We start from the raw sequence: 15195 nt of genomic DNA, 5'->3' as shown, positions 1-15195 counted from the left end.
TATGTCAAAGATGTCTTTGTGCTGTGGCAGAGATGCTAACCATCTAGCTCTGGCCCGTCCTGTCTCTTAATATCACTTTGAACCGCAAGGGACGGTGATTTGATTCAGCTGGGAGATGTCCAAGAGATGAGTTGGCTACTCTGTTTAATAAGTAAACAAAATAAACTCACAAAATGTCGAGAAAAGAGATATTTTTGCTATTTTCCCTCCTTAGCAGAAAAATACAACCGTACACGTCTGAATTGAAGTTTCTCTCTTTACTGAACTGAGACGAGCTTACTTGCTTCGTTAACTCAATAAAACTCACCAAAACATCTTGGTCTTGGTTTGTCTTCCCACAATCAGGGAAATAAATCTGTGTGGAAATAAATCCTCACTTTACAAAGTAAGATGTGAGGATATTCCAGCTCTACCCATCGTTTTCACCCACCACTGCTGCCCGACCTCTGCCACTTCATGCCTCTGCCGTCCCCGCCTGCCGTGTTGTCTCATCTCTCGAGTCAGACAAACACAAAGCACAATGATCTTAAAAATGTACCATTGGTATTATTCAATTCAATTCAATTCAAAAAACTTTATTTGTCCCCGGGGGGCAATTCAAGGCAAGGCACGTGGAGCAGTTGTACACAACACAACACAACACTTAACAGATATACAACACAACACAGAACAGTCAGCTAGTTAAAATAAAAATAAAAAATAAAAAAATATAAAAAGGTATAAATAGAATAAAGGGATATAAGCAGTATCTACATAAGGTGCAAGTTGGTACTGGGGTAGTTTGAATGTCCATATAAATACTAGAAATAGATAAAGATAAAGTGAGGATGTGCTGTCAAGAGTGTAGATTATTGTCCGTTAGCAGGATGGGGAAGGGGGGGGTGGGGGGGGTCCAGGGTCCAGGGCAGGGAGGCAGCGGGGCAGGGATGGTTGGGAGTTGAGGAGTTGAACAGCTCTGGGAACAAAGGTTGTTCTCCTCCTCTGTGTCCTGCAGCCCGGGCAGCGGAGCCGGCGCTCTGAGGGGAGCCACTCAAACACTGGGAACAGAGCGTGTGAGGGGTCCTGTAGGATCCCTCAGTGTTTGCTGCTCACACACGGTTGAGAGTGTTCTGACCGGAAGTCCGATGATTTTAGAGCAAACTTTGACAGTGCTCTGCAGGCGGGTCCTGTTTTGCAGGCTGGTGGAATGAAACCAGCAGGTTATTGAGAATGTGATTACACTCTCAATGAATGAATAGTAAAATGTCCGAAGGATGTTTGTGTTGACCCAAAAAGTGTCGAGTTTCCTCAGGAGATACTGCCGCTGCTGGCATCTCCTGAGAATCTCCTCAGTGTTGGAGGCAAATTTCAACATGCAGTCAAAGATTGTGCCCAGGTATTTATACTTGTCCACACTCTCTACAGTCTTCCCATGGACTGTATGTCTACTTATTAGTGTTGTAGTCAAGACCGCACCAACCAAGACCAAGACATTACCGAGACCAGAGAGTACCGAGACCGAGACAAGGCCAAGACATTTGGAGGTCGAGACCGAGACAAGGCCAAGACCATATATATCAAAGGAAAATCATAACAAAACATCAAAATGTGAGTTTTCTTTTTTTTTAGCTGGGGGAAATCTTTACACTACCAATCATTTGAAGTTATTAGCTGTTTTTGAGAGGGTCCTTTTTCACTCTTATCAGTAAGGCATGGACAAAAAGCCAATCAGCGGTGGTCTTGACCGGTCTCGTTCAAAAAACCCGAGTCCGCCCAGTCTGAGACCGAGACAAGACAGAGTAAAAATGCCCTTGATTCCAAGACAAGACCAAGAGCCTCAAAAAATGGTCTTGAGACCGGTCTCGAGCCCAAGACCGATCTCGAGTACTACAACACTACTACTTATGTCTACTTAACTTGGTTTTGTCCATTCTCTTGTTGTGTGGTCATTTTACCGACTTCTTTGCTGTAATCATGGCTTTCTAAAAATGTCTGGACATGGTCTTCCTTGAGCTGGTGACGTTTAATCCGCATTGGTCTATGGGAGAAGGTGTTTGATAAACACCAATAAAAACAGAAATATTGAACACATATGGATTAATAAACCCACAACATTCTGCTGGATATTTTATAGTCCAAGGCTGGATTTTTATATTTAATGTGATTTTCGCTGGAACAGAACCTGTAAGTTCCAGTTCCAGTACAGCTTTCTCTGGAGGTTGTTGTCATGAAAAATGTATTGAACTGGCTGAGCACTGGCGAGTCTAAAGACAAAAGATGAAAAAACAACATTTTCCCACATAACATGTCCTATAATGGAGCGAGTCAGGATTTATGACAGACGCTTTTTGATTTTTTTCTTCTTCATCAGCAATAAATTAGCCATCAGGCCTCTTGATAATTGTATTCCATTATGTTGCATGCTATTTTCCATTTTCAATGCGCATGTAATGCAAATCAAGTGTTGGCAAACATTTCTGTGACTTTTCCTTCCGTCCCCTCTGTGTTCAGTCCTCATGTAGAAAGCATACCCGAGTGGCTCGTACATGGGTGCAATTAAGATGCGGGGCTACGATAAGAAATCTCTCAGAAAGTTTACAAACTGAGGCAACATGAAACGGTAATGCTTAATTTATGTCTGTGCCTTTCAACAGTTAATGATGTCCTCAGATGTTCTTTGGGGAGAAAAACACACATATTTCCATGCAAATGAGAAGACAAACACAAACAAATACGCTAGTCTTGTGGATCAGCACATATCACACAGAACCAGACGGCCAGATTATTCCAACGTCTGAACAAATATGCCCTTCTCTTCTTTGTTCATCGCTTTCCTGTTTAGTTTGTTGCCTTGTTTGTTTATGCAAAGAGTATTACTCTGGTCCAACAGTTAACCCGCACACATTGTCAGACGGCGGCCAGTTCGCTGCTCAAACAGAGCTCGTCTGCTGTGGAGACTTAGAAAGACGTGTTTTAATTCAAATTAAATGAGACTAATGTGCAATTAATCTTCCACAACAACAAGGGAAATTAAACGTCTCTATTCAGCATGAAAAGGTGTGATAGGAGGGAAGATTAGCTTAACTGGTACAATGACACACCGTTTGCCGCGAGGGAATCGATGTTGTTAAAGCTTGTTGACGATTAGCCTGATTAGGTGATGTCTGATAAGCAAGTGCTGATTTGTTATTGCTTTTGTTGATTGGAACTTTGCAGAACTTTAAGCCGTTTTTATTATTCAAACAATCCAGAGCATTTATTTTATAAACATGAGCGATTCTATTAAGTGTGTATTATGTGTGAATCTGTGTATTTCTTGGTCTAGTCTAAATCTTGGAGGTCACTGGTAAACACCTCCCCATTAATACAACCTGTCAACAACAATATTTCAATCAATATTTTCCCGCAGCTCAGCTGTCAGAGTTTTTCACCTGCAGACAGAACAGCAAATTAATGACTTTTTCGGTGTTTTCTATTGTTAGTCTGGGCAAGAAGCCTTTCAGGACTGTACCCACAAACCCTGCAGAACAATGGAAGCCGACATAATGGATTCCACAGGGATTTTGAGGAATGAAGTGTTGAATGCTGTAGATCATCACTGGTGAGGCCACCAAGGGCTTGTTATGTTTGTGCTGTATAAATAAAGTTTGACTTGTTATAGTTCAGTCATTACTTTCTGTCACTCAAAAACAAATATGAGTAACTCAGGTCTACCTCATTGCAGCACAAAAATATGCAGTTACAACAGTTAAAACTCTGAAGTCTCTGTTTTCGCTGCTGTTTTACAACCAATTAATTCACTTTTGGCATCTTAGGTAAGTATGAGTCTCCCAAAATCTCAGTACATGTCAGGGGGTTAGTTTTTTTTATTTGTTATTAATTTATTTCAAATTTATGAGGGATTTTTCACCATTAAAGTACAATACTGAGCAAGGTGCATCACCCATTGTTAAAGAATGTGTGCTCCTGTCTTTTAGAGAGGCCAAGTGTCAAAATCCAGTTGAAGACCTTAAAGCGGCTCTGATCAATATTTTAATATACCAGAGCCCCTGTCCTCTAGCAGGGCTATGGAGCTGTTCTGCTGTGAGTGGGTCCCCTCGTTGTTCACAGAGACTGATCACCCAGCTCTGCGACCCAGTATCATGGCCGTTCATGAATGAGTGACATGTTATCTATATAGGCTCCTTGTACATTTGCATTAATTTTCCATTTTCACGACTTCTACATATAAATGTTGGTCAGAATTTGTCACTGTTTTTTTATTAACGTAAGGGTTAGGGTTAGTAACCCTGTGTTGCACCCTCAGCTCTACGGAGTGTTGAAGTCTTTCAGGTCATTAGCTTGTAAATGCACTTTGGGCTTACTTGCTGCTCTCACTACCTTTGTTTCCAGCTTCATCAGGCAGCTGTTTTCAGCGCAAAAGGTTCTTATTACCCAACTGCCCAGCACCGTACGGTGGACAGACATAGTCACCCACTAGATAGTACAGGCAGTGGAGCAGTTAATAGGCAAGAAGCCAGGTATTTATATCAGTTGGTAGGGATCAAAGGAGAGCTAACGGGAGAGTGGGTATTTTCTTACATTCATCAGGACGGGCAGGCTAATGAAGCTCCATGTCTGCTGGTTGTCTAAATGGGCAAATGTTTTCCATTTTAACTTTATCAAGGTGTCAGTGTTGTGTTACAGCTTGCTTTGATACCCACAAGTGGCCCCCCCCAAAAATATTATTAAATAAAACTTTTACTAATTAATACACAGTGAACCTAATTCTTACATAGAGGCATTGGTTGGTTATTGAACATACAGTATAATGCAGCTGCTATTGTGCACTGTACTTAATGAGAATTTGAGAGGTGAAAAGGTACATAAAAAGGTAATGGCAGGTTGTGTTGGTGAGGCCATGCAGCAGAGTAAAACTGTGATTATTGTGTTGTTTAAAATCCTGTACAGACAAAACAATAATGCTAATGTCCCGAAGCCAAGGACAAACAGCCAACAAACCCAGTGCACACATAAATGTGACTTAACTATCAATTCAAACACGATAAAAAACAAAAACAATACTAAAACTGCAGCTTCACTGTTTTTCCACAACATCAGCAGAACGCCTTGTATCCTCTTCTTGCCCTGCCAGCGTTATCATCCTTCTGCTTTGAAATATGGTGTTTCCATACCATCAACCCAACTGGGAGCAGGACGGGTAAGAGGCTGTCGTGTCACACCGTGCACAGACAGATACCAAACCTCACACGTTGAGTACACTCAATCTGCCGCCACTGTCAGAAAAGACATCATGACGGGTGATGAGTTTGAGTCATTACATCTAAAACGTTGGCTGCCATGTCCTGTGATGCATGGAGGCTCATTGGGCAGCCAATCAGTGCTGGCTGCTGTTTGTATTAATAAGTCGTTATGATGGGGCATTCCTCGGTTAATGAGACATGTTGCGCTGTTGTATTTTCTTTTTGCTGTTGTGATTAATCATTTGATGGTTAGTTTGGAGAGGGGGTGTTATCTCTGGCTCTCTTGTTAGAACACCAGGCCAGTGCACTTATCACACTGCGAAGCACAGCATGCCTCTCTGAATCAAAAGCCCTGTCAAAACATTTCCTGGACTCTCTGTATCCAAGCACAGGAATATCAACTACTTATAATATAATACAACAGTAGGCTGCAGCTTATGACTTGTGACATTTTAACCATATTCAGCATGTGAATCTGCTTGTTTGCTCCTAAACAACAGCGATTACCCCTGACGCCCTTCGTCAGCAACTGATTTTCACATCACTTTTCACTCCTCAGAAGTGGCGCCTCTCATGCCCCTCTGCATCGCGCTGTGTTGTCAACACAACATGGCAGGCCTGCAGCAACGTGTGCAGAGCATTGCAGAGAGACCTCCAGCCGCAAAATAAGAGATCACAAACCCGAGCTCCTGCTGAGCACAAGCATAAAAAATAAGGAGAGGCGTGCAGTGAGAAATGGCAGCAGGAGACGAGACGAGGCAGACTAAGGCTCTGTCAGTGTCAATGCTGAGACTTGCTGTTAAGTCAAGGCACGAGCACGCCTCTGTATTACCTTTTGTGGGTATTAGCATGGGCTTTAAGACTTATGTCAAGATCTAGCCGATGTCTCGTTTCAGAACAAGGTCAGGAGGTTGCAGTGTGCAGAGAAAAACAGACAAAAACATGAGTTAAGCAGAAGAAAACGTACAACAATTGTTTTTATCTGGATCTGCATTGAGAGACATGCGGTGATGGACAACCAAGTTGACTTTTAGAGGGCACTTGTCTGGGATCCCTGAGGTATGGCCATTTAAATTCATCGTGCTGCTGTAGCACCATCTATAGGCAAATCCAATTTTGCAGGATCACTTCAGAGCGAAAGTCTACACCTATTCATCTATAGGTCGCAAGTGCCCAATGCACTTATGTCAGATGGTCCACATCTAAAAGAATTTGGCAAACAGTTGCAGTAAATTGGAATAGCATATCAAAAAGGATCACAGTTAACAATTTTATTTGGCTCGTTCCATAAAATATTTTTATATTATGTACAAAAGTTTGAAAAGATTGAATGAAATTTAACTCATTGTCATTGAAATCTCTTAAGAGTTCCTCCTTGGCAGAGATTAAACAAGGTTGGATAGTAACAAAATGTATTTATTCACCATTCACCTGCTCATGTGTATAATTTTGAAGTTTCGTACTTTGATTGCAACTCACCAAAAGTAGATGGACGTCTGATTTAAACACATTTAAAAGTTGGTCTGTTTACCTTAGAGTTTGGTAGAGTTCCATTATGTAATGGCTCTGTAAAAAACAATAAATATGAGGACATTTTTCTTCGATCTAGGTGGTAAGAGATATTCCAAACTGGCCTGCCTGGTCAGATGTTTATTCTGATACTTGATCAGAAAAAGACTGTGGCTTCTTATCATTTAAGACCCTCCTGAGGAGCATCAGATGTGCAGCAATGCGCCAACAAAGGCAGAGAAAAAGAAGACTGCAAGCTATAAACATGTTGTAAACCTTCCTGGCTTTAAAACACTTTCAAAATGGTTTTGCAAAGGTTTTTATATGGAAGGAAATGCATTCAGCACATTTATTAGAGCTCAAGGATACACTCAAGTTCATTTTGGCGAGTAACACTGTTTGTATAACTTGTGTCTGTTTACTGGAAAACTCCACAGTCATTTATCTGTAAAGGAGAGAGCCAAAGAGAAAGTGACTCAGCACACCTTTACACCAAATTACTGATATATATCTTCCAAAATTAATTTCCCTTACCTCTTAATTGGATTCTACTTATTTTACACTGCTTCCTGTCATCAACTAATACCACAGGTCATTTATTCATGAGTCTGTTTTTTTATTTCTAATTTCTCTCAGCCTGACAGCAGTCTTAGGGCATTTTTAAGAAGAGATTACAGTGTCTGGAGTAACTTGCTAGATGTGTCTTCTGAAGTTGCTCAAATTTTTAGGTGCGTGATTGTTTGTGTCTGTGTGTAAAAACCAACCTAATCAGCAGAATACATGTCTCGAGGTCTTCTTAAAAACACCCAGTTCTGTTGCTACAAACATGTCTTGAAATGTCCCCAGGTCTCCTTAAAAACACCTGGTTTTGTCAACACAAAATTGGCTGGAGATGGCCCGACTTCCCGGGAAAACATCTGGTTTTGGTTGCCACAAACACAGCTGCAAATGTCCTGAGGTTGCCTCAAAAACATCGGGTTTTGTTGCCTCACACAGCAGGAGATGACTCGACTTTCAGTGATAAATATCAGGTTTTGATTGCAACAAACACGGCTTTAGATTGTCGCAAATTTCCCCTAAAAATGACTGGTGGTGTCACATACAAATGTCAAAAAGCAGACTCGAACTGTGGTTGCCCGTTTGGCACTGTTACACACTAGAAAGAGCTATGCCAACCTACCATACCTACTGCATGCATTTTGATTTGACCAAGAACACAACTTTACTCTCGTCACCAAGGTAAAACCCAACAGAGGTCACACAGAGAGAACCACAATATAAATCTCCTCATTTACAAACTTAGGCAGCAAGCATTATGCAGGCGCAAACACACTCCTAGGAGAAGTTTCCAAAAGTGTTTTCACCATGCAGATGGTGCGTGACTTTCATAAAAGCCCTAACAAATGGAAGGAGTAAATGAAGTGGACAGTTCCTCCCAACCGGAACATCCAGGAGGTTCTACAATCTTGCAGAAAATAGGTTCACATCTAGTTTCACTGGTCCAAGGAAATAATGACACATGAGAAAGTATCCTGCAGCAACTAACTTTGTTGGTAGTCGACTCAGAGAGCCTGATACCCCTTAGATTCAATATTAGTCAGACAAGCTTCCCTCTCCCTCTGGGTATGTGAATACAACGGATCTATTGTTATTTGTTTTACAGTTTGTTTCGGCATTGTACACAGAAGATGTTTTAAAAATGAGACAGATCCATATTTCAGTGAAGCCTCTCAGGTTTTGAAAGATGAAAAAAACAACACAAAATGGTTTCAGAAGCTGCTTTATGCTTTATACATGATTTGTATTGCCTGATATGAACTTGAACTGAAAAAATAAAAAAAAATCAAAATCCAGTAGCACTGAGTAAGGCAGTCTGTTAATTAATCAGGATTTCAATTAACAAAGCGAAAATGTTTGCATTATCTCTGCTGCTTCAGATAAAGCCGGGAAGCAAATTAAACGAGGATCAGCACTTGGATGTGCATCAGATGGAATGCTAATGGCAGCTGACGATCACACGGCTACAAACTGATTGTCAATCGGGCCGTTTATGTGAAGTGAATGAGAAATGTTTTGCCAAGAAAAATACAACAATAGCAAAAGTATCTAATCAAGGATGAATTTGGTTAATTATAGTTTGGGTCTTCATTCCCATTTGGCCATCATTTCTATTTGCTATGATGACACTGTGCTCACTAAAGTAATTGCTGAGAACTAAGTCCATGGCAACTTGGCAGATTAACCCTAACTGGAAGTCTATTATCTGTAAATTGCACAGGAAAACCTTGCATGCACACAAATCAGCACAGTCTGACATGAAGGCCTGTAATCGACTTGGATGTTGCACGTTTATTATTGCCAACTTGACCACGGCATGCGGATGTACGATCCGATATCGCTGCGTTGATGTTCCTACAACATCATAATTAATGTTGCTCCAGGACCATTGCTGCAACTGACCAATCACGCTTTGGGAACAGATGTTTAGCATTAAAATAACCTACAGTCTTTAATAGCCTAATATAATAGGACATTTGAGTACATTTGCATCATATGAAGGACCAGCCAAATCTAGTTTAGCTAGTTATTATTAGGTAAATTTCACTTAGCCTTCTCCTGTTGATTCACTTATGTTCATTCTAGTTAGCATTAGCTAGCTCCCTTGCAGAGAGCTTCTCACCATAGCTTCTAATCAGATACATCGTGCGTTTCAAACACGTATAATGGGAAATGCAACAGTGACGTGTTGGACCGGCATTTCTATTACATGGTTTGGAGTGATGCCGGGTTGGGTAAATACTATTGGAAATTAAGTAGAACCAGGTACATTCTTAAAGAGGTGTTTCCAAATGTTTTCTATAGCCCTTCTTTGGAAGCCTTTCAAAGGTCTGTCCATATTGTGATATGATATTGCTCACCTGAACTTGAGAGCATTGCAACTTTTTTAAAAGAGAAATTGTGACTTATTATATCAGATAACAACACAAGTGGAACCAATAAGACTGCTGCCATGCCATCATTAAAAATTACTGTAATGCAGAAAAAATGAGACATCCGTGTTTAACAAAGATCTCTTTCACTCAACAATTTATTATTGTTGATGTTATTTTATTAATGATTAGACTGATTACACAAAAATAAGAGACAAGATGTAAGAATACAGAATCACGTTAGATTCCTGAGCATTACAGCTGACTGTGTGATGATTCTGATGAATATGATGCTGCATAAAAATACAATTTAAAAAGTTCAATATCCCAAATATGTACCAAAGGTGTGTGTCGTCCTGCTTTAGTGACAAACAAACCTTCTGCACTGCATGCGCCACACGTTTGAGGTGTTCGTTGACTCAGCCAATATAAAATACTGATTGTTGTGGTGAGCACGGCCTCTAGAAATTTATATTAGCCTCTGTGATCAATAAGGAGTTTTAGCTTTATTGCATTGCAATCAATAAGACCAAAACAAATGTTCATTAGATTTCATGATACATTTTTGTAATTCAGAAAGAATAGCATATTGATTTTACAGAAGTTTTATATCACAGACATTTTAAATATGGAACTCTTGTAAATTTCATAAGCCAATAACAATTAATACATGAGATAGGTGCTACAGACAAAGTTATTATATTCAATTAATTACTGGGAGTACTGTTTCAGAGGTATATTAAAGTCTCACAGTCATTTTACTGATATCAGCAACACTTGCAAAACAGCATATGATGAATTACAGTCCATGACTGCACTCGCGGACCAATCAAAGCACAAACGACTGGCAATAAAACTCAAAGGCATACCAATTAGGGTTAAAGGCTAAGTGGGAAGGCCTCTCTGCAGCAGACATCTGGTTGACCATGTTGTTGTGCAGGTCCAGCTCGCCCACACCGGCCAATCGATGCGGGCAGATACAGACTATGAGGGAGCAGAGTCCGCAGGGAGAGACGTTGAGTCACATGGTCTCTGATCAATACTCAGCAGTGTATTTCACCTCTGGTAAGACACTCGCCCACTGCGGTCTGGAACACACACATCTGACCAGCCTCCAAAGCCGTTTCAAAGAGATTTGTGGAGTGCTTTTCACTTCCTTTGCAAATTAAACATTTAACTTCACTGACTAGAGAGAGAGGTACTCTTGGTGTGGTGTCCAAGATGTCAGTGTTTCTCTACATGCATCTCTCCCACAGGAAAGATTAGAGAACAAAATGGGAGGTTTGACTATCTAAATTTCAGAATTTTTAAAGAGACAGGTCCACAAGTGATGATGTTATCTTCAGAGAAACTAATCAATAGAGCCAATCTCACACCCAGGAGGGCTTTACTGCTGAGGCACATATTGATGCTCTCACAGTTGTGGCCTTGGTGCACATTAAACCCCTGAGCTCCTCCTTCCGCCTCCCAGGAAACAACACAAAAAATCCACCTCAAATACTGTCGAGATGCCATTTATTTCTTTTGCTGAAGGCTTTTGATTCTCTAAGAATTTGCTTCATTTTAAAACAATTTTTTACTCAATACTGACACATTCTGCAATACAAAAAACTCCAGAATGAATTTCTTTGTTCAACTCACAAAGTGCAGCCTCTTCATTTATCCTCTGCCTTTATCTGAGTGCAGGTTTATCAAGAGAGAAGTTTAAGGGCTATTTGTGAGGGGGTGGATGTGGGTGCAGCGAGGAATCACAAGAGGCACGCTCACAAAAGGAGGCACGGAACAGATTTTATTCTTCAGCTTTTGATGTTCTTTAACGATATATCTCAGTATCAATAAAAAAAAAATGCAAGGGGGGGGAAAAAATCATTGCACCTGTAACCCTGGTTAGAATGACAACACTCAGAAATACCAGTTCCCTGAATGTATCATAGTTTTCCTGTATTGTAGTTGTTTTTCGTCCGATAGTAGAATTTCCGAGCTTACCTGAACGCATCACCTGCAGGCCTCGGTGTGTGTGAGAAGGTGAGGGACAGAGAAGAGAACGAAAAGAAAGGAGAAACCTCATGCAGCCGCAGAGCAAAGTGTCCCCGTTCGGCGGCCAAACATGATGATATTTCGTGGAAGTTGTGATAAAACTGTTGTTAGAAAGTGAGTGTGAAAAGAAACTTACCTGGTGGAAGTGAAACCGATCTCGGGAGCGACTCGGACGAGTGTTTCCACGGACTTTTCTGAACTATTTTGGTGAGTTAGCTGCACCGATAGCTCGTTAGCTCAATTAGCAGTATCATTCTGGTTTAGTACACAAAGAAAGAAAGCCAGTCAGAATAGTCAAATGTTTAATGGTACTGAGAAATGTTTTTTTGTGATGCTGTGACGATATGTTGTTATTGTGTGTTACCGTGACGAACGTGTAGCAATTTACCGAGCTGTTAGCTCAGCTGCGGCCTGTTAACGAGGCCGAGCACGGCTCCACAGCCGTCGCCGTAGCTCAGGTGCTAAAATGATGCAGCATTTAATGTATTTCATATTTCCTGTAGTGAGTTGCTTATATTTCCTTTAATGAAGCTGTATTGTGTAATGTGCACTGAAAAAAAGTAAACAGACAGTCATTTAAGCTGATGAATAATTACGCTGCATGTTATGCAGGCTGTTTTTTTTGAGGGACGAGTTCTTCTGTTCAACTGTGATCCACACCACCGCCGTTGCCGCGTGGAGGCTCTTGGTTCAACTGCAACCTGTATCACCGCCATGCTGCATGGAGACTCTTGGTTCATCGGGACCAGTGTGGTAGGACAGGACTCAGTCCTGAGGAGTAACACATTTTATTTGCACTTTCTTTTCTGAGATCTCGGTATTTTTGATTTTTTCCTATTTTTGACTTTTTTCCTATTTTTTTACATCTTTTTGCAAAAAACAAACTGACAAAGGAACTTAAAGAACTGTTTTCTCCTTGGAGGACCCTGAAAGACAATAAATAAACTGAAACAAACAGTGAATAACAGGGAATAAAAAGGACAATTCAACCCATTAAAGGGGAAAGAGACATTTTATTTTATCTTTATTATTTTCTATACCGGTACTTACCTGGTCAGCTAATTTTATTTCATTCTGTGAATTTAATTTATGTGAAAGCGAACTGCATTTCATTTAATGTGTGCAAGGCTGAACAATTTAAGTTGAGAAAACAAAACTAATTCTTGAACATAAACATTCATACCATATTTTGTGTTGTGTGTTATGTGGGTTGGAGATCAATTGCTCTCATGCTTCAGTGCTACTGCCAGTCTCCTTATCCGAACCTAGTTGATCAGACAGAACCCGAGAAGACTAAGAAGAAGGTTACATAAAAGTGGCGAGCTAGCCAGGAGATTGGTCAAATCGTAGCTTTTTGATCTTCCACCCCACAATACACACCTTTAAGATTTGAGTTCACTGAGTCAGATATGGATATTTGCAACCGTTTTGAGGTTGATGGTCAGAACTCCCTATATGTAACAGGTATAGGATCAGAATACACAGATGAAGAAATAAATACTGTGTTCAGAGTTAATGGAGACATTTCTAAAATAGTCAGGATCCCTGATGAATCAGAACAACCAGGGGGTAGAGCCCTGATCCAGTACGCATCTGACAGGTCTATCTATAGAATCGACCCCATTACCTTGGGTACCTTAGCAAGTCCAAAGGACCCTGCTGTGTCGTGGTTTGCGAGAACCATTAGAGATGTTTGTCAGGAAGAGATGGGGAGGGAGATAGCTCGCAGATACCTGGGTGAGCTAGAGTCTGTTGCAGGTAGTGGCAGGGCAGGTTTCTTGAGTGTGCTTCAGGAGGAGCTGCAGGGAAACCAGAGCACATCACAGAATGTACACAGTAGTGCTACACCGCCACATGCAACTCAAAATGATAACACGCCTGATAATGATCAAAATGAGCCTGCAGAGCCCACACATGTTCATAGTGCACCTGCTAGTGTACCAATGAGCCCAGCCCACGTCAATGAGAATATTTTTAACCCCCCCCAGATCCAGAAAATGATTGTGGAGCATGTCATTCGAAGTGAGTCCACCACTTCATCATCCCCACAAATAAGGATGCGCACCTTCTCTGGACGAATGCCAAGACCAAATGGTGAGGTGGATTATGAAACGTGGCGCACCCAAGCTGATCTTCTCCTTAACGATTCTTCTTTGAACGATGCTCACAAGGTGAGAAGGATTCTTGAGAGCTTGCTGAGTCCAGCAGCTGATGTTGTGAAGCCTCTTGGCATCTCTTCACCACCAAGCGTTTATGTCACTCAACTTGATTCTGCTTTTGGTGTCGTGGAGGATGGAGAGGAGTTATTCGCTGCATTTCTCAGCTCTAACCAAAATAATGGAGAGAAGCCATCAGCATACTTGAACAGGCTCCATAGCCTCCTCACAAGGGCAATTTCTAGAGGGGGAGTCTCAGCTGAAAATTCCAACGACCACTTGCTCAGACAATTCTGTAGGGGCTGTTGGGATCAGAGCATCATCATAGGCCTACAGTTAGAGTGCAAAAGGAGCAATCCGCCAACATTCCCCGAATTCCTCCTGATGTTGAGAACTGAGGAAGACCGTCGTTCAGCAAAGTTAGATAGGATGAAAAAACATTTAGGTGCTTCAAAAGCTAACATGTATGCCCACCATGTTTTTGATATGCCCTCTTATGACTGTGAACCTGTCCCATTGCCTAACACAAAACAAAATGAGGCATCAAAGCTTGAAAAGAAAGTGAATGAGCTAACTAAACAGCTAGAAAAGCTAAGCAAAAAGCCACAGAACCTCACTCATGATAGTAACCCCCCCCCCCCCCCGTGGTAAAACCAAAGCAAGATGAAACCTCTAGCATTGAGAACAAGATAGCTGAACTGACAAAACAAGTTGAAAAACTAGCACAAAATCAGAGAGAGAGTGAGGGTACTCAAAGGAAAGACTGCTTCGCAATCAGTAGTAATAACATGAGGAGACCCTTTAAGGTGCCTGGGATGCCCAGGCCGTGGTTTTGTTTTAATTGTGGGGAAGACAACCACATTGCTGCTCATTGCTCAAACGAACCCAACCCCACACTAGTTCGCAAGAAAAATGCAGAACTTAGAGAGAGGCAGGATAAGTTTTTAGCTCAGCAGGCTGCTCCCCCATTTGCTTTAAACTAGCAGCAGCTTCTGCCATGGGACATCCAGGAGCTGTAGTTGAGGATAACCCCTGTCCCGACAGATCCGTTAATGGTGCTGAAACACAAAAGAAAGTTATAACACACACAATGACTGAAACTTACCGTGGCACAGAGCGATCCATACCCCCAGGACTTATAGGTCCTCGTTGTGTAGCTTCTGTCTTCCTTGAGGGTGTACTGTGTGAGTCCATCATGGACACCGGGTCACAAGTTACAACAGTGTCCGAGTGTTTTCATAAGAACCATCTATCTCACTTACCTGTACATCCAATTCATGCTCTTCTTGAAATCGAGGGAGCTGGTGGACAGCAGGTCCCCTACCTTGGCTACATAGAAGC

At 41.4% G+C, this 15195-nt stretch overlaps 1 protein-coding gene across 1 annotated transcript; it reads left to right on the top strand.

Moving 5' to 3' along the window:
- Nucleotides 1-11550: 11550 nt before the first annotated feature.
- Nucleotides 11551-14505, top strand: LOC141001087 (uncharacterized). The gene is made up of 2 exons (XM_073472044.1): nucleotides 11551-11905; nucleotides 12311-14505. The coding sequence occupies exon 2, from the start codon at nucleotides 13108-13110 to the stop codon at nucleotides 14503-14505; it is 1398 nt and encodes a 465-aa protein (XP_073328145.1). The 5' UTR covers nucleotides 11551-11905; nucleotides 12311-13107.
- The last annotated feature ends 690 nt before the right edge of the window (nucleotides 14506-15195 follow it).

This window comes from Pagrus major, chromosome 8, assembly GCF_040436345.1.
Source record: "Pagrus major chromosome 8, Pma_NU_1.0".
Lineage (NCBI taxonomy): Eukaryota > Metazoa > Chordata > Actinopteri > Spariformes > Sparidae > Pagrus > Pagrus major.
The sequence above is the reverse complement of the archived record's forward strand: the minus strand, read 5'-3'. Positions and strand labels throughout refer to the sequence as shown.